The 19,083-nt window shown below is 46.0% G+C and overlaps 2 protein-coding genes across 5 annotated transcripts in view; one reads left to right on the forward strand and one right to left on the reverse strand.

Moving 5' to 3' along the window:
• CAMSAP3 (calmodulin regulated spectrin associated protein family member 3) overlaps positions 1-2,185 on the forward strand; it is a 45,011-nt gene extending 42,826 nt beyond the window's left edge. For all 4 annotated transcript variants that reach the window (XM_083490699.1, XM_083490701.1, XM_083490700.1 and 1 more), the window contains one exon: positions 385-2,185. In XM_083490699.1, the coding sequence (XP_083346825.1) occupies positions 385-687 (303 nt within the window). In that variant the 3' untranslated portion in view covers positions 688-2,185. The remainder of the gene's footprint in view (positions 1-384) is intronic.
• A 1,075-nt stretch (positions 2,186-3,260) lies between these two features.
• Positions 3,261-19,082, reverse strand: XAB2 (XPA binding protein 2; the record flags this gene model as incomplete). The annotated part of the gene is given in 20 exon segments (XM_083490714.1): positions 3,261-3,461; positions 3,807-3,916; positions 4,962-5,088; positions 5,209-5,380; positions 5,906-6,028; positions 6,628-6,818; positions 7,405-7,567; positions 8,061-8,174; positions 9,599-9,730; positions 10,358-10,489; positions 10,892-11,011; positions 11,655-11,806; positions 12,296-12,440; positions 14,311-14,475; positions 14,640-14,774; positions 16,169-16,366; positions 17,285-17,408; positions 17,772-17,920; positions 18,913-18,989; positions 18,992-19,082. Coding segments are annotated over 20 exon segments (2,682 nt in total). The 3' UTR covers positions 3,261-3,399.
• Between the last annotated feature and the right edge of the window lies 1 nt (position 19,083).

Here is a 19,083-nt window from a genome sequence, read left to right on the forward strand (position 1 = left end):
TTGCCTAATACAGCAAGGCCTCACCTTCCGCTGTTAGAATATAGCGGCATAAAAGCATCACACTGGCTGCACCACTGAGTGATGTTAATCATAGAACCCCATGTGCAAAGGTGTTTGGTCACGTTCATTGGCTGTGAGCCTAGTGGCGGTTGAACCGTACTGGCAGAAGGTAGGAGAGCCCTCTAGCCTCTGAAGAAGTCTCCCTTTTCTCAGTGGAGATGAAGAAAATCATGTGTGACAGCTGCTGGCTCACAAGAACTTAGAACTGTATGTGTTTGTTGTTGGTTCTGCAGACATTTCTAATGTTGGAATGTTTTATGTGCCTCGACTTGATTCTTACTCCTGTTTTACACGCATCTTCCTCCCTGCCCCCCTCCATTTTAGGAAGTGGAGAAGAGCAAAGCCAATCACTTCCTCATCCTGTTCCGTGATTCGAGCTGCCAGTTCCGGGCGCTGTACACCCTGTCGCCAGAGACGGAGGAACTGACGCGCCTGGCAGGCTACGGGCCGCGCACCATCACTCTGGCCATGATCGAGGGCATCTACAAGTACAGCTCTGACCGTAAGCGCTTCACGCAGATTCCCAGCAAGACCATGTCCATGAGTGTGGATGCCTTCACCATCCAAGGACACCTCTGGCAGACCAAGAAGCCAGGCACCCCCAAGAAGCCAGGCACACCAAAATAGCCAGGCCTTTCCAACCTCAGCCCGTCTACTGCTTTTCTCTGCCTGGACTTTAGAGCTGCTACTTCTTAGGTTGCTGGCCCAAGTTGGATACATGGAACCCTACACATAGCCTTCCAAAATGGGTGGCTTGCGTAGATGGGTCTGTTAAGCAGGGGGCTACATCTTGTACTGGACCAGCGTTATCTCTGGCTGGATCAGAGCCACACAGGAGTCTTGTGCATAGTTCTGATGCCAGTTCTAAGGAGACTACTTTTTTTTGGGGGGGGGGGTTGTTGACAGATGCTCTGGAAACTGCCAAATCCCATGATAATCTAGAGGCTCAGAGTTGCCATAGTGACACTGCCCTACATGCGGCCTGTGTGCGCTCGTCTGGCCTCCTGCATGCTCTGTCTGCCTCCAGCCACCACCTGAATGTTGGTCCACCACCACAGCAATGAAGGGTCTCTCTTTCTGACTTCTGCTTGCCTGGGGAACGGGGCCCAGGCCTTCTTTGGTTCTGTTCGGGGTTTCTTGTTTCCCTGGGTGCCCCTGTTTATATTTATACATACTTATACATATATATATAGATATATATATATATATCTTGGAGCTATTTAATGATTTTTCAATTATTTGTATATAAAAAGGAACAAATTGCATTTGGAACAGTGGGGCAGGGTGAATTTGTATATGGAGATAGGCATGGTGGGGGGAGGGTAGCACAGAACAAGGTGTGTGTGTGTGGATGGATGGATGTTTCCTCCTTTGGCGTTTTGTCTTTCTTCCTTCCCCACTTCCCCTTTGGGCTTTTTCCCCCTGCTCCCTTGTTCACAAGGGCTATTTGGTGTAGGGATGGGCAAGGGCTGTTTACATGTCATAACTTTTTAGCAGGCATTTTGGGGAGTGGCAGGGAGCCTGCGAATTTGGCAAGCTTCAGCTGGCCATTCTCATTCAAAATATTTGGAAGCTGGGAGTTGCTGTAGTCACAGAGCAGGCCTCTGTGGATCCTGAACTGAGCTGCCAAATGGAAAATGCAAACTCCTACCTGCTCTAGGAAGAGAGCAGGCTCCAGCCCCTTCTTTCCTTCCTTCCTTCCCAGTTTAGAGCTGCACCTCTGGGCTGTAGCAGGCAGTGAATGTAGGCTGCTCCTTCAGTTGTCCTCCCCAAGAGCCAGAGGAGGCCTGGGCACTGAGGGGCTTCTACCCTCTATTCTTTCTCTTCTCCCCCACCCCCTACCCGGCCCACTTGCTGTCTGGGTCTTTTCCTCCGCCTCCTGCTCTTTTGGGGTAGCAGTTGCTCTCAAAGCAGAGTGCAGGAGGGAGCTGGGGGAAGCCAGTCCTGTTCAGCTTGGGGTTCTGTCTTGTTCAACTTTATTCCAGGTCTCTCCTGGTTGCTTGTTGATGGCCGAATGTCATGTAGGTGTTTGGGGATACAGTATAGTGCAGGGTTGGTGTTAAAAAAATTAAAAGGGCAGGTGGGAACTTCGTCCCTGGCTGCTTAATAAAGTAACTTAAATGAACTCTTTGCTGGTCATTACTTGCACTTCCATTCCACACAGAGTGGGGTGAATAAAAGACACTGGAGGCAGATTGTGTCTCTGGTTTTGAAAGCCTGCCTTTCCTTTCTCTCTATAATTGGCTTTATGTTGCAAGTGTCTGCCTTCAGCTTTAGCCTGTGCCCATTACTCAGCTGTTTCGGATAGCAGGACAGAGGCACGGGGAAGCTAGGAGTCTAGCCATTTTAAAGCCTTTTTTGTCGGATGTTTGTGGACTTGTTCCATGTTTAATGCAGGGTTAGAACTACTGGGGTGTGACCAGCTGCTGTTTCCTTGTTTGGGTTTAATTAAGCGTTGCTTCCTTGAAAGCAGTGGAGGTTTGGTAGGTGTTCAGCTGGTTGGTAGAAGGAAGTAAGGTCATTCTCCTTGTTCCACCCAGTTATTTGTTGGACTTTCCCCCATGAGCAGGACCAAGCAGGACAGGAATATACTTAAGAACAGGACTTGGGAGAAACTGCTGTAGCAGGAAAGACAAATTGGCATTCACGGAAAGTATGTGGTAACAACCTCATCACTACTGCTTAACCCCCTTTCCTTAATGTTCATTGTTCCTAAACATCAAGAGCTTATTCACATGTCTGTTTTAAGCTGCCAGGATCTTATGAAGTAACTGTTGTCACAACAGTTAAGCTAGTGAGAGAGGATGAATTCTTATCAGCAGCACAGTTAAGGAAATTCCATTAGGAAGCTAGGGGTTAAGCACTCCATTATATTGAACATGCCACTGAACTGAAAGCAGTGTTTGACATAAATTGAAGAAGCCCCCTTTTATTACACTTTTTAAGCTTAGGAGACTTAGAGTTTCAGTAATGAAAAGTATGCCGAACTAGCAGCTGACAGTGCAGGTTACTTATTCATGTATACAGCAGCTGGCATTGTGCCCCCCCTTTCTCATAGAGGATCAATCATCCAGTCCAACCCCTTGCAATGCACAAATTGGTAGCTGTCCCTTACGGGGATTGAAAACTGCAACCCTGATGTTGCCAACACCATGCTCTAACCAATTGAGCTAGTTTCCCATACAGACCTACACCAGACATTTGATAAAAAGATTTTATAAATAGCAACGTGACAGAATAGAAAAGGATACTATCAAGGAAAACAAACAAATTACACCAACCCAGCTGATATGACACTTGTAGCCCTAGTTCAAAAGCAGTTCATCCATCTGCAGCCGCTCAATCATCCTTAAGGCCTCCAAACACAGCGGAAGGAACACTCTGCTGCTCCAGCTGCACCTCTGTAGAAGAGAAGATTTGGGATAATCAATATAGAGCAAGAACAGTCGGATGTCAGGCTTAGAGAAATGACTTTGCTGGGTTGAACCTCAGCATTCTAGCAACCATTTCTGATTTGTGCCAGAACTAAGCTGAGCTCTCTTTTTCACATAAAAATATACTCTTGGTTTTGCCAAAAGTATCTTCAGCAATCCCCCTTTTTCACGTGTGGAGACTTTTTAGAGACCTGGCAGATCAGAAATCCTTGCCGCTGTTGCAAATCATCTGGACATCTACTGGTAAACCCTAGTCTACTTTGTGCCTATTCGCTTCAGAAACTAGACCATACAGCACCCTCTCTTACTTACCGTCAGGCTCATTATCCTCACTCTCATCTCCATCATCCAAATCAATGTCTATCTCATCAGGATTAGCCTGTTTGGAGAGTTCAGCCAGCTCACTGCGGGAAGCATCACTCCTAGAAATAAGGGACAAGAAACTGGTGAATTGTACAGGAGCCAGCACAGTATTATTCACACAGTGAATGCCCCATGCCTATACTGCAGGAAACAGGTCCATCCTGAGAAGATCAAGCTGGCTTTACAGGTTCACATGTCTCTTCTCCACTGCAGGCTGCAACTGAAAGCCACTAGATAAGCTACACAAACTATTAGAACCTGCAGCGTTGACTCAACTCTACAGCTTCACTATCCGCATGAGTGTAAATGCATTAGGCTTCACTGTAACAACCATCAAGGCAAAACAGAACAAAAATGCATAGCGAAGGGGCCAATGGAAGTTAAAACATAAGTCACACCATTGCTACACTCCTCCCTCTACCCTGAAATGCAAACTCTCTTAATCCGGTTTTGTGTTAGTTTCAGGCTTTAGTCTAATGTCAAGATCTTAGACTCTAGGATCAAGTCATGTAGTGACAAAGCCCAGCTTGGGTCTGATAGTGTGTGCCTGCCACTACCCAACAGAGACACAAGTTTAATCATGATAAGAACTAGAATTCCACTACCTATCCAACTTCAGTGCATGTGGACATATACAGAATTTTAACACAGCAGATGGACAAACTGAGCAGTTGTTTAAAAATATCTCTTCCCCTGCCCAACCACCACAAAAAAACCCTTTGAAGTAGTGGAGACAGTAGGCACAAGGTGGTTTCTGTGGCCCTGGCTATACTTCTGTGTCTCTTCTACTACCCAAATTCCGGGGGAAATATTTTTATAACCTCTAACCAGAACATACATGCATTAAGATAAAAAGTAATGTACGCTGCACATCAAATAGATTCTGTCTGCTGCCTAGTTTCTCATGGCAAGAACACTGCATGTTTTCCCATTTCCAGCAGCAGCCACCTCGTGCGACCATCCCTACTTCTACAACTCTCCAAGCTTACAACAAACAGCTTGGTTCTTGCCCAACCTGAAATATGACCCCTGGTGTATTGCATGCTGGGTGGTGACCTACAGCGAAGAGGTTAAGCAAGTCTCCTTGGCCTGCAGTACACTCACCTGACAAACAGGATCTTCTCCTTCGCTTGGGGCTGATCTCGCTCCGCTTCAGCTGCCAACTGCTCCGCCCGCTGCTCTAACAGTTTCATGTCATCCATGCCACTCTGCCCAGGTGCCAGGTCAGACACTGAAACCAACAGACAAGCAGGAGGGAAGGGCAGAGGAAGGGTTAGAATGGAACAGGAGATGTAGCAGCAGACACCCCTCTCTGCCAGGACCTGTGCAGGGTGCGGGGGGTGAGACCTACCTGTGCCTGTGGCATTGCTGTACACCTTCAACATCTGAGAGGCCATGAAGTTGACTTGTGTGTTGTAGGTCGCTTGCACGCTTCGCTTAATGCGAAGCATCTCCCGGATAGTGTCTTCGTTCCCATGCCGGATCTCAAATTCCTTCCATGTCTGCCAGAAATTGGCAGTAGTCTGGTAGGAGAAGAAAAAGTGTTTTGACGGGTGGGGTGGGAAAGAAGGCAGTCACTGCGAAGTTCAACAGATCAAGCGGAACTTCTTCCTGCTTCACTAGCCTTTCCCCTGAGCTCTGCTATGGGAAAAGCAACACGGAGGTGTGTCTGTACAGAGATGAGTTGTTCCTGTGCAGTGTATCTTCTGCACCAGAAATTGAAATCCTTGCATCTTTGCGATAAATAAGTTATACTACTACTACTAATAATAATGCCGATAGAGTTATCCTTGAACATAATGGAGAGCTAGCTTTTCTCACCTTCCCACACTGGGTCCTGAAAGGCCTTGCTCAGGCAGACGTATGACTAGTTCTCTAGTGTGTGGAAGAGATCATAGAATCATAGAATTGTAGAGTTGGAAGGGTCCCCAAGGGTCAACTAGTCCAACCCCCTGCAACGCAGGAATCACAGCTAAAGAACCCCTGACAGATGGCCATCCAACTTAATTAGAAACTTCTCACAAAGGAGAGTCCACCAGGTGACTTACTCGGGGATCACACATCTGTGAACAGTAGGAATAGATGGCCCGAGCTCGGTCTATTTCGCCCAGCTTGCACTCCATGTCGGCAAAGCGCAGGCACATCTCCCGAGCGTGTTCATCTGTCAGCACCTGCAATGGGGATACGTGTTAAAATTGCACCCTGACCATCCATGTTTCTAAAACGGCTAATGAGTTAAAAACAAAAGCATCCAAACACATATTGCAAACTGAAAGGGACGCAATAAGAGCACAGCAGCAGAAAAAGACACAAGCTGAATTGATGTTAGCAGTTCTGTTGCATGATGACAAAGATTTGTGTGGACACCAAGTGAGGATCCCCAAGGGCAGCCTTCCAAAGGTTGGGGGTCATAATCAAAGGGACTGGCTCACTCTCTGCTATCCATCAGCCCTGTTTCTGAAGTGGCCCTAAGGGCACAAGCAGGTATCTCTGGGAAGTGGTCCCAAGCTGTATAGGGCTTTATAAAAAGGTAGCACTCAACACTTTGACCTGTGCTGAATAAGAGCAAAAACAGCATATTGCACAATATGCTGTGCAATAGTTGTAATAGTGATTACAGAAGCTGTATTTGTATTTACCCCATATCACATAAGGGAACACAATCCCATTCAGCCATTACCTAGCAGACTACTTCCTCTCTAGGCGAGGGCAAGAGACTTATCCTGGAGTTTTAAACACAGCATTATTTATTTGGAAAAAAGGAACTAACCTCAATAGCCTTCTCATAGATGCTACGTGTGTGTGTGACCCCATAGATTTCAGCTGCTCTCTTGATGTAGATATTGTACATGTCATATTGCTCCGAAGGCTGCACAGCCTGAGTGGCCCTCTCATACACGGCCATGGCGTGGCGTGCCAGCCCATATTCTTCCTCCAGTTTGGCATACAGCAAGTAGATAGCTGTGAACAGAGAAGAAATTAAAGCAAAACTACATTCCTCCCCCACCCCCAATCTTTGGGTCAACTCTTCTCACCAAGATATTTTGGCTCTGTATGGACTATGTTAGTGACACTCCAGATACCATAGGAAAAGTTTTAAATAAGCACTGCCCCAAGGGAGAATTATTCAGATTGCCCTCTTGCACTGAAGAGGATGTGACAGAGATGTTCTCTCCATCTCAATGGCTCCTGCTGGACAGGAACTTATCAGGCCTCAAACAGATTGGCTACCCTAGGGGGATGCCATTCAGATGTTTTGAACTACAACTCCCATGATCCCAGACTACTGGCTAAGCCAGCCCAGTTGAGACAGATGGGAACTGCAATCCACAACTTCTGGAGAACACCACGATGGCAACCACTGGGTTATGGATGCAGGTGCCCTCTGGCTCGCTTTGGGAGCAAGTCCTCTAGCTTTGGCCTTGCTGTTTCCTGTATCTCAGCTTCCGTTGCCCAGGAAAACAGGACTGGTCTTTTCCCATTCTTTATCAGCTCCCACCCCCAGGCTTTTACTGCCTCTGCTCTCTTGCAACACAGCACAGCTTACTTTTAGCGTATTTCTGGGGGCAGCCATCTAGAGCCTGCTCAAAGAGGTCCCGTGCACGCTCCAACTTCTTGCCACCATAGCGGTCGGTGAATTTGGTAAGATAGGTGTTCCAAATGTCATACACGTTTGGCCACTTGAACAATGAGATGCCCCTCTCATACGCCTGGCGGAGAGAATGAATGGTATGAAAAAGACAGCAAAAGCTTTCTTCTAGTTGGTATACTCTTGCCTATATGAAAACCACCATATTGAGTCAGGTGATTGTGGTCTATGCAGTCCAGTACTATCTGCTCTGGCTGACAGCAGCAACCCAATATCTCCAAAACAGATAAATCTTTTCCCAGCTTTGCTACCTGAGGGTCTTTTAAACTGGAGATGCCAAGGAATGAATCACGGGACCCATTAGCTGAATCCTACCCTTCATGCTAATCTTTCCAAAGGTTACAGAGATGTAGGATCTGCAGAGTTCCACTCTGCTACCTAAGAAGTACACCACACACTGTAGATATTTTGAGCCAAGGTCCTTCCTCTCAAGCTCCACAGCTTGCAGCAGGCAGCTTTTACGATTCAGTGGCTCCCAAACCAACCAGATGGGCAACTTCCCACTCCCCCAGCTGCTGTGAGAGCAGACAGAGGTATTGATACGGCCAACTCACCTTGAAGCTCTCTTCAAAGTAGCTGTGCTCTTCCAGGAAGAGGCCATAGTTAATGATGATTTGTGGGGTGGCAATGCGCAGGTCCAGAATGCGGTCATACACGGCTTTAGTAGACTAGGGGTGGTGACATAAAGAAACTTCAATATTAGGCTGAAGCACAAAGAGACAGCCGAGTTACAGTGACAGCTTGGGGCCCTCAGTCACTGTCCCTTCCCCAGCTATGTCCAGAGATACAGAGGGAGGAGATCAGGAGGGAGGAAACAAGTCCCTGTGGTCAATACAGGTCTTTTAATGCAGAGCTGGCAGGGCTGCTGCCCACAGCTGCTCAAGGCAAGCGGTAAACAAGGCTCCCTATTACCGTCAAAGGGAATTAGTAGGCCCCAGTTGGATTTTCAGAAAATACGGGAGCAAGAACTGTAGCTACAGACTGCTGTGTGCGTCACATAGTGTTTTACTTATCGATTAAATTTGTCAACTACTTTATCTTGTCCAAGGCAATCCACAGCAACTTGCAACCAAACAGACAATAAACCTCACATAGATACTTTAAAACCAAGAGAAAAGGGAAATGCATTAAAAATATCCCAGCCGCTTCTAAAAGGCTAGCTAGAAATAATCATGCATAAAAGGGGGAAACATTGAAGACAGGAAAGAAGTCAGGAGAGCCCAGATAAATATGCTGAAAGAAGCTATGTGTACCAAAACCCACTCAGTTTCTAGAAGTAGAGACTTCGCTTCAGGGAGTGGGAAGCCAGGGGCTTGAGTTGTGCAAGGCTGGTCTGCTACTGACTCCATGTAACAGCTCCATGTAACAGAGCCAGTTTTCTGGGCCCTAATGCTACTCTCCATGCCTCAGCATCATACTATTTCAAAGCCAAAGCCTCTAGAATAGTCTCTAGAATAGCTTAAAGATGACTAGGAAACAGTGAGGGTCTGTCATTTTGGGTGGTTCAGAAGATCTCCAAGTATAGCATTAGCTAGCAAACCAAGAGGTCCACGGAATACCTAACCACTGATTTTGTGCCACCCAAAAGCCAAGGAAAGCCAATTCACAAACTAGCTCATTTGTGCCTAGCTAAAGCTTTTTTTTAACAAAGAAGAAGACTGTTTTGGGAGGGCTGCTGAAGTGGCAAAAAGTCATTCATTTTCTGCACAGCTTGTCCCAGTGGTTAATCCTTTTGCCTGCTAAACTGGAGCCGGGTTTCTAATTTGTCTTTAGTCTAATTCCCAGATGTTGACCCTTATTCTGTCTCTCCCTGCTAGTTCAAGGAGACATTTACTGCCCACAGTACTTGCTTCCTTGGATACTTCTCAGACACTTCTGGACAGAAGGCGATTAAAGCTGATTGAATAATACTTAAAACAGCCAGAGGGAAGTGCCATGATAGGAAAAAAGAACAGAAACCCAAAGCTAATGCTTTTCCTGTCTGGATGAGGCGGGCTTCTGTGACTGCTCCAGACAGGAAAAGTTGGTGCTTGCCCTTCCCACAACTCCAGAAGGCTCTGGCAGACAATGTAGGCCAGGAAAGGCCACTTACCTTGAAGGTGCCAAGACTTTCTTCCAGGTCAGCCAACATAGACCAAACCTTGAGGGACTTGTAGACACGATTCTGCACAGGTTCTGAGGAATCAAAATACTCTGCTTTCTTAGCTGGGATGGCTGTGGCTTTCTGAAGGAACAAGAGAAAACAGATGCCAGTGAAAGTGGGAGAAGCCTATGGAAGTCTAGCAGCACACCCTGATGATTAAGGGTAGAATTCACATAACACTAAGTGGGATATGCACATGGGGAACAAGGCCTGCTCAAGCAAGAAGTCATCCCCCCTTTTCCCCGTGTGCCCTCTAAACCTGTTCTGAGGAACCTCTAACTTCCAGAGCAGGGGTGTGTGTGTGTGTGTGTGTATGTAGAGGAATCCTGTTGTGGGAACAGACCTCGCTTTGCGCTTGCAACAACTTAGTTGATCCCACCCTTAGCATATATCTCTCTCGCTCTTTACATATAAATTATCTCTGCAGACAGGAAATTGGGTGGCCTCACATTGTTAGAAATACAAAAGCTTAGAAATCTTGGTTTCCTGCTTTCTCATTTAGCCACAGCACACCATTCAGCTAGTAACGGTGCTTCCCTGTGATTCAACCACTAGAGCTCCAACTCCATTCAGGGAGATGTGGACAGAAGAAAGGAGTCTTATTTTTGATCGCAAGGCTATACGCCCTTAACTCCGAAGTAATCCTCTGGGAACCCAAAAAGCAACACTTCTGGATTATCAGATGCCTGCCGCCCTGTTTCTGCTCACCCGCAGGATGCGCAGCGCTTGGTCATAGTTCTCGTGCCGCAGCTCCATCTCGCCATATTCGCACCACACACTGGCCAGCTCATCCACTTGCTTGAAGTTGACCTTGGTAGCCTTTTCAAAAATGGTTCTGGCCTGGGAACAAGTAAGGTAGGCAAGGTGAAGGGGAAAGCAGGGCCAGAAAGAGCCCCCAGTTTCAGCATCTCCTCTCCTTGGACTAGGCTAAGTGGTGGGGCAGGTCATCCAAGAAATGCTGCATCACCAAGGATGGTGGCTTCCCGGTGTTTGGGTAAGGTTGACTGAATATAAGACTTGCTCACCACAACCAAAATTCCTGAATCAATTTACAAGAAGAATGAAACACAGTAACAAAAATGCATGGAGTTAAGCCTGAGGCAGCTGTGGTGAAGGGCATTTGCAACACAGAACCCGAGTCTCTGTTGTGCTTCTGGGCAGCAGCCAGGAAAGTAAGGCAGGAAACATTTTGAAAGGCAAGGACAGAGCAGCATTAGCCTCCCAAACCCATGCATCACTCACGTCTTCGATCTGTCCATTGACCTCGTAGAATTTGGCAAAAGAAACCCACAGCGTATGTGTCTTTCCGGTGGCTTTAAAGGGGTCGACAGTCTGAACCGCTTCTGTGTATGTGTTGATGATCTGGAGGAAGCAGGGAGAGAGGTAGAAGAAAAGAAAAGAGTGAGCTCTGGCAGGTTCCTAGGTTCCTTCCTGTACGGTTTGGTGGCTGTAGCTGCGAAGCACAACACAGAGGAAGTGAGAAGTGCCAACTAGTACAATCCCAACGAAGTTTTTATTGTGGAAAACAGCCTGCTTCTCAGCAGATCTAGAAGGCCACTGGATGGTGAGAATTGGGAGAACTGGGTCTATTTCCAGCTCAGCCTTGTGTGGCAGGTCAGTCTTCCAGGCAGCAGCTTAATTAGACCGGCATGAGTACCCGTCTATGAATACCCTTCTGAGCAAATGTGGAAACTCCAATGTGCTGAGCACCCATTAGTAGACAGAAGCTTTTTGAAACTTCATGAAATTTGCTTGGGGTGGAGGGAGCCCCAGTGGACGAAATGCTGTGTCAACTTCCATCAGTGACACGACCAACGTTGGGTGCCAGCAACTCCTTGGAGATTCAGCTCAGATTCAGCTCCATACCCAAAACTTCGCCATTCATCACTGATGCTGCAACCCAGTGTTTAATAGAAGGGGAACACGCTAGCCTGAAAGTTCAGCAGCTCCCTCATTCCCAGCGCTGGGTCTGCTCATGCAATCCCTACTGTGGGGATTTCCTTACCTCGCGAGGTTTGCCTTCATACAGCTTCACCCGCTTGTGCCACTCGTGGACGTTGTGAGGATTCTGGCGCAAGAGGACACTGTTAAGAAGCAAGGGCCGGCGTGTGATCAGCTGCTCAAAGCGAGCCAGGCGCAGCTCCAGGTCCACGTCATCTGTTTCCCCAGGGGGGCAAAAGAGCAGGAATGAGAGATGGTGCAAGAAGGCAGCTACTTGCAGCTGAAATTCCCCCTCTATTTTCTCACCTACACACTCCATACCTATAGCTATGCCCTGGGTTCCTTTGGGAGGAAGGGCAGGATTTAACATGAGAATATGAGATCTATCTATCTATCTATCTATCTATCCATCTCCCAAGCTCCAAAGGATGTCCACAAAATGCAAGGATACGAATTAAGAATTGCTGGGTCCACATTCAATGGCCAAAGAAGAGGGAAGCTCTTTTAACATAAGGCTTTATCAGTGATGCAACCCCAGGGAGAAATGTCCATCACAACTTGAAAAGGTTTAGGGAGAACTGAGACATCCTCCGGAGTCTCAGCAACTCTGGCATGCATTCTCCTAGATGCAGTCTGGAGAATTTCTTCTCTTCCGAAAGGGAAGGAGGAGCAGCACCTGCTTCCTACCACTTGCGCTGCTCTTACCCTCCTCCTCACGTCCCATCTCAGAGCTGGTCTCCATCTTGGCAGCGATCATGCTCTCCTCAAACTGGGCGTAGCTGTCGAACACCTGAGTGAAATCCCGCACTGTCATCACAGTCTGTATGGCTTCTTCGTAGACATCGCGAGCCTAAGACAGAGAAGGTGAAGGGATTACTGTTCCAGTCTGCAAAGCAATGCCTGTGGTCTCTGTTCCCACGGCCAGCTACCAAGCAGCTTTGACTTCTCTAATGGTTTTCATGGGAAATGCTCTTAAGAAAGCACAGATCACCACTCAAGACGTATCCACTTATATGGAACTCAAAGCTTTTTCTTATTGTGGGAGGAAACAGTGGGCCAAGAGGAACTGCCTCTGGGATGAAAATGATCTACAAAAAGGTTATTTGGAACAGGCAACATAAACTTCCCATGCCAAGAAAGAGCAGGTACCTGCAACTCAGTCCAAAGTGACAACTGCATTCTAACAGTTTTCAGAGCGCAACCCTATATTTAACAGGGATGTTCAGGCCGGGGGAAATCACGCACTAGGTTGCCCATCAAATCCAGTGTCTATTAGCTAAATCAGTAGTTCTCAACCTGGGGTGCCTTGAATGATGGTTGGGGTGCTGCAGGCAACACTGGTCTCTGTCCCTCTTTCCTTCCCTCCCTCCTCTGATGCCCTCTTGTGTCTCTGCCTCCCAAAGGCTTGCATATCTGTTTGTTGCAGCAGTCCTTGATACAAGCTCCTCAGGTGAATGGTGCCTCTGTGGCCAGCCAGGGGTTGCTTCCCAGGTCCCTGTGGGGCAGTTTGAGGAGGCATCTCTCTTGGGGGCGGGGGGGACTCAGAAACCAGGGGTGGCAGCTGCAGCTGACATGGGGAGAGGAGAGGAGAGGAGGCTGAGGAGGCAGGCAAGGGGTGACATAACTGGGCTCCTGAGCCCCACAGAGGTGCTGCGGAAAGAATGCAGTTGGTCAAGGGAGCCATGGACTCTAAAAGGTTGAAAACCTCTGGGCTAAATGCCTTTCCCTTTGATTCTAATTTGAGGAGGAATCAAGTTACAGGATCACCCAGAAGTTTAAACCTGAACAACTGAGGGCTTGTTCATATGTCCCAAAGGACGAAACACATTGAGTACTAATTCTCAGTCTCCTCTGGCTGTCCATACATCACATTTTTTTCACCTGTCTGCTGACCTCGTACCGATTAAAAAAGCAAACAAACAATGATTTCTAAAAATCTACCCAGCATGACATAAGACATGAGAATCCTGCTTGTTATGTACAGTCACCCCAGAAAGCACTAGGATTCTTATTTGTTTTCCCTAGTTACTTTTCACAAACTTGGAACACTTCATGTATTATGAGACACTATGAATTCTTCTGATGAGCAGAAAGGCAGAACAGAAATAATATAATAAAAGAAGAAAATCATAGGAGATACACCCACTACCCTTTGTCCCTCCTCTATGCTCAGTAACTTTCCTCTATTACCAATCTTCCAGATTCATCCATTTCCATTTTTGTTTGGTGGCTTGTAAGGATTTCTGTTGGTTATTTTGCCTACTGTTCATTATCTGGTCCCTACAAGCTCAGTAAAAGCCTTATTTAAAAGAGTGAATTAGGAGAAGAGTGGAGACAGACAATAGCTCTTTTTAAGTGAGTTCAAAGTGATCTAAAAGAGGCTTCCCTTCTGGTGAAAAAGGGTTTCAGAACAATAGAAACACCTATAAAGTCTGCTTAGTAGGGGTACATGTGGGTGGCATGCATTTACTATTACTAGCAGACTTTTGTTCAAACTGTCTTCAGCCCTTCATAAAAATTAATGTCTGTCTCCAACCCAAGATTTTCACCAAATAAAGGTGAGGTCTTGCTCAGACCAGATGAATAAGGAATTTAAGAGGAAATAGCTGAAAGACTTGAACAGTACACTCTGTGCCATTTTGAAGTCCCCCCTGGGATTGGGATGTGACTCCAGCCAAGTCCCTGCATCACAGCACAAACCCTCAGGCCCAGGTGACTACCTTCTCAAAATGCCCACTGCGGATGTAGTAGTCTGCCAAGGAACACCATAGCTTGCCCAGCTGGTCGGTGAAGCGAGTCAGGCCGCCCCGGATTATGGCCCCCACATTGAGCGACTTCACCTTGTCTGGATTCTGCGAGATGAGGTCACAGAGCTCGTGCCACAGCTGCAACGGAGAGGACAAGGTGTCAGAGAGATCTTGGCAACGCTGAGAGGCAGGAAAAGCATCAAGTGTACAGGTTGTTCTGCAGCAGGCATCTTTGGATGAATGAGAAGAGAGATCCTCCATATAATTTTGGAGGGCTGACTGCCAGCTACCATGAGCCTCACTTGATAGTTGGATTTCCCCTCCTTGGAGATGAAGCGTTCATCATTCACCACAGCGGCAAGGCGGACAGCAGCCTCATCCAGGCGGTCAATGGAGCGCAGGTACTCAATATATTCCTCAGCATTCTCCGGGCTCAGCTGCAACATAAAAACGTGTACAGCTCAGAATCCACCAGAATGCTGACAAGACCAAAATAGTGGCAGTAGAAGAGCTAATGTAGATTAATTGCAACACTGCTAGAAGTGCCAACTCAAGGTTAGCTAAGAATACAAGGAGTAGCTTACAACCCTTTGTGCATAGTGTGTTAAAGCTAATTAAAATTTGTCGGGGGGAACAAGTGTGATTTCTTTTATGCAACATGACAAAATTTTCACTTATTCCAAAATTAAAATAAAAAAACAGGACGAGATTAAACAGAATACTATCTACAGATTTAGAGCAGACAACATTTTGTAAAGAGGTGTCCTAGTTCAGGAGTCCTAAGCAAAGGGTTTCAGACCCAGAACCCCTCTTTAAGTCCATCTGCAATGCAGGATCTACTTAAGAGTTGGCATAGGTTCATTTATCCTCGCTGTATGGTGTTCAGATGCACAAAAAGTACAAGCACATTGCATCTTTACCAGATGTATATAAGAGGGAGTTGTAAAAGTTGGAATTTGTCATGTAGGGCTGCAAAAAACATGTCCCTGCTGAAATTTCCTGTTCTGTGAAACCACTAAAGGTTAAGGGATTGTGGCTTCCTTTGCATCTGGTGTCTCGGTTTCTTTAAAAATAACAGGAAAAAGAAAATTATTGGGCGCCACTGATGTAATTTACAACAGGTTTCTGCATCTCAACTCCCAGCTGAAGGACAGTTCTTGAGTTAACATAATGAATAAGAATATTCTGGGCGGCTCCCAATCAAGTGTAAAAAACAATACAGCATTAAATATTAAAAACTTCCCTAAACAGGGCTGCCTTCAGATGTCTTTTAAAGATACGATAGCTGCTTATTTCCTTCACATCTGAAGGGAGGGTGTTCCACAGGGTGGGCGCCACTACCGAGAAGGCCCTCGGTGCATTAGTATTTCTGGAAAATCTCCCTGATCTAATCTAGAGAGGTACCCAATTAAATAACACTTTTGTCCAATACTCTCCCTTTGAGAAGGGATTTCTCTTTGCTGAAATAGCAATTTTATTGTTCTCTGTCATAAATGAAATCAATCAAATATTTTGGTGCTATTGAAGAATTTGTTCCACAGCCTTCTGATCTCTCTGTACCCTCTCTAGCCACTTCCAAACACTATGAGTACCCAACTCAAATACAGTATAATATTCCAGTAGAAGTTTCGCAAGGGCTATGCACAAGACTAAAAGTAGGACAAGAATTCATTCAGTGCTAATAATGAAAAGGAGCCTAAAAGAGAAGAAACCCATTTAGGCAGTCATTGCACAAGGAAGACAACACTTTCTCTACAAAGATTACGCAGATGGCTCAGAGGTGGAAGAGTTTGGTAAGACAAATTAGTTGGGGACATGTGGGCCCGCTTACCTTCAGGTACCTGCGGTAGACCCGTACAGCTGTCTCGGGTAATGGATACAGGCGAACAAACTTCAGGTAGAGTGGCCAGATACGATGGTGCTGTGTGATGGGCAGGGCCCGGAGGGCTCGGTCAAAGGTCCTACGAGTGCGGGTGATCCGACACTGGTCCATAAGAAACTGGCAGTAATCTAGCCATATCCGAGGCATCTACAATCAGACAGATAATAATAAGAAAATAGCATCTCCCTTTGGGGATCCGACCAAAGGTTAACACTGTCCCACAGCCAGCTTCTAATAGTGGCTACACATATGTGACTAGGAAGTTCACAAGTGGGCTATGACAACAACATTGGCTTGCATCTAGCATGCAGCAGTCAAGCAAGTCACTGCCTCTGAATACAGCTGTTCCATTTTTAGAAATTCTGCTTAATGGACTCCACTAATTTATCTATTTCTTTATTCAAAAAGCCAATGAACTTACCGGTACTTGCAAACTCCACACTTTGTAATACTAGGGTTGCCATGCGTCTGGAATTTCCCAGACATAACCAGCATTCAGTAGTCCGAAACAGTGTCCAACAACTATTGTGTGTTTGCTTTTTGCTTATCCTAAACCTATTGCAATCAATTAACGTATTTTTCTGTGTATAAGACTAGGTTTCCCCCCTAAAAAATAATGTCCAAAATTTGGGGGCATCTTATACACATCTCTAATTTCACTAGGAGACTCAAGTGCTAGTGTTTTGAATAAAAAATTCTCTACAGAATGGCTCATCAGTTTACAAACCCTTCAGTGATTTTCATTAAGGCTTTCTTCTTAAGGAAGGAGCTCCCCCGTTATTTTTATCATTTCCTTCCCATTGCTATGTGGCATCTACAACAGTTTCTGAGACAAACTCACGGATTTAGGCTAAAGATTGTTGTTTTTAAGAGAGTTGAAAGTGGTATACTAAAGCCATTATTGTATTCCACATATGCACACATCTGAGAAACAGCTCTGAAATGAAAACATATGTGAGGCCTTCAGATAGACATTGTCATAACCAGCCATAATAGCAGCCATTATGATTGACTCACTTTTCCCAGGCGTTACCAGCCCTCTAAGCATATCACCAACCACTGTACCTTGTGCATGAAGACAAGGGCACGCTCATGACAGTTGTTCACTTCTTCATAGCTGGGATCCGTTACACACTTGCTCTTTACCTGCTTCCGTCGCTGCTTAAGATAATTATACCATAGCTTGTAGCTGCAAAACACAAAGGGGGCAACTATTAACATTAAAGTAAAAGATTTTGCCATGTTGCTCCCAGCTCTCATTGCGAGGGGAGTTGGGTGATCAGTGCCTTGCTCCTGAAATAAACAAGGGAAACATCAACAGGGACAGCAAGGGGTTCCATCTGTTGAGGGTATTCCTGTCTGCTTTCAGAAGAGACCAGAAAACAGATCATAAGAAACTCCCCTCAATTCTGAAGAAGTTAAGAGTTAGCCTTTCATTTACATTTTTATACAACAATGCCTTATGAAAATCTGGATTGAAAAAGGTTCCCCTACTACCTTCATGCAGTTTGCTAAAGAACTTTACATAAAAGAAAGAGACACAAGTGCATACCTGCCTGGCAATTCCTTAAGAGCTCTCTCATAGATCAGATTCAAGATATGCTTGGGAGCATTTTGCTTGAACTCAATGTAGCGGATCCAGCACTTGACAGAGAAGGGGTTGCGCAATATTTCTTCTTCATATTGCAAGTCTTCCTCTTCCTGTGTAGGGGTGAGGAGCAAGGCGATATAAATTTAGAGAGAGAATGTACTATTATATTTCTTTGTGCAGCACCGTTATAACTTACGCATCCCAATGCTATCTTCAGGCTTTTGAAAAATGCTACCTAATTTTACATGTGAGCATATGTAAAATGAACCAAAAAATCATCACTTCATATTTTACTACAGCCACAAATTCACTAAGTAATCTTTAGCAAGTCTCTGGTCCCAGCTCTAAGCTCAAATATTGGGGTGTGTGTGTACAATCTTACCTTACAGGACTACTGTAAGTTAGTAACGACCAAAGCAGATATTATAGAGCAGCATTTCTCAATCCTGGGTCCCAAATACTGCTGAACCACAAGTCCCATCATCCCTGACCACTGGTCCTGCTAGCGAGAAATGACAGGAATTGTAGTCCAACGACATCTGGGAGCCCAAGGTTGAGAAAGGCTGTTACAAAGAATCATACAACAGCTGTCACTCTAAGCCTCTTCCTTTTTAAATGTCTACTTAAAATAACATAGTGACATCATAATAAGCGCCCCACTTTAACATCATAGGCTAGCAGAAGCAGTATGATGATGTCATATCAAAATATTTTTTGGTATTAAATGTTACAAGAAAGATTGAGTCAAAGGGCACAAAGAGACAGCGGTTCTATTGTAGCAACACTTGCCCTGGCCATGAAATACCATACGGTACACGGGACATTTTGAACACTTAAAATTCGCTGCACGAATGCAAAGTAGAATTATTGTGCAAGGCTATCACCCAGCGACTCCCTATTAGAAGGATTACATCGCTTTTCCTTGACTTGGTTCAATCTTGAGGGGAAAGAACTCTGCACATGTTCGAAGCAAGCCTCGCCTTTTATTTCACCGGCGGGGGAGGGGAGAGAATTAAGTTCTGCGGGCGAAAGGGAGCTCGGCCTAGGGAGGACCCGTCCGAGCATTTCACCCCCCGACACCCTCCCACCGGGACCTACTCACGAAAAAGAGCTCCCGCTTCCCCAACACCGTCTCCAGCTCCGGCATCTTGGACGCTTCCCACTCAGAGCGAGCGAGGCGCACGGCAATGACGCACAAGCACAGCTGCGGTTCAGAGTTCGGGCTCTCTCCTCCGCTTGCGTCACTTGGCCAGCAACAGTCCTATTGGTCATC

Source organism: Podarcis liolepis (genome assembly GCF_965112155.1).
Source record: "Podarcis liolepis genome assembly, chromosome: 2".
In the NCBI taxonomy this organism is placed as follows: Eukaryota; Metazoa; Chordata; class Lepidosauria; order Squamata; family Lacertidae; genus Podarcis; species Podarcis liolepis.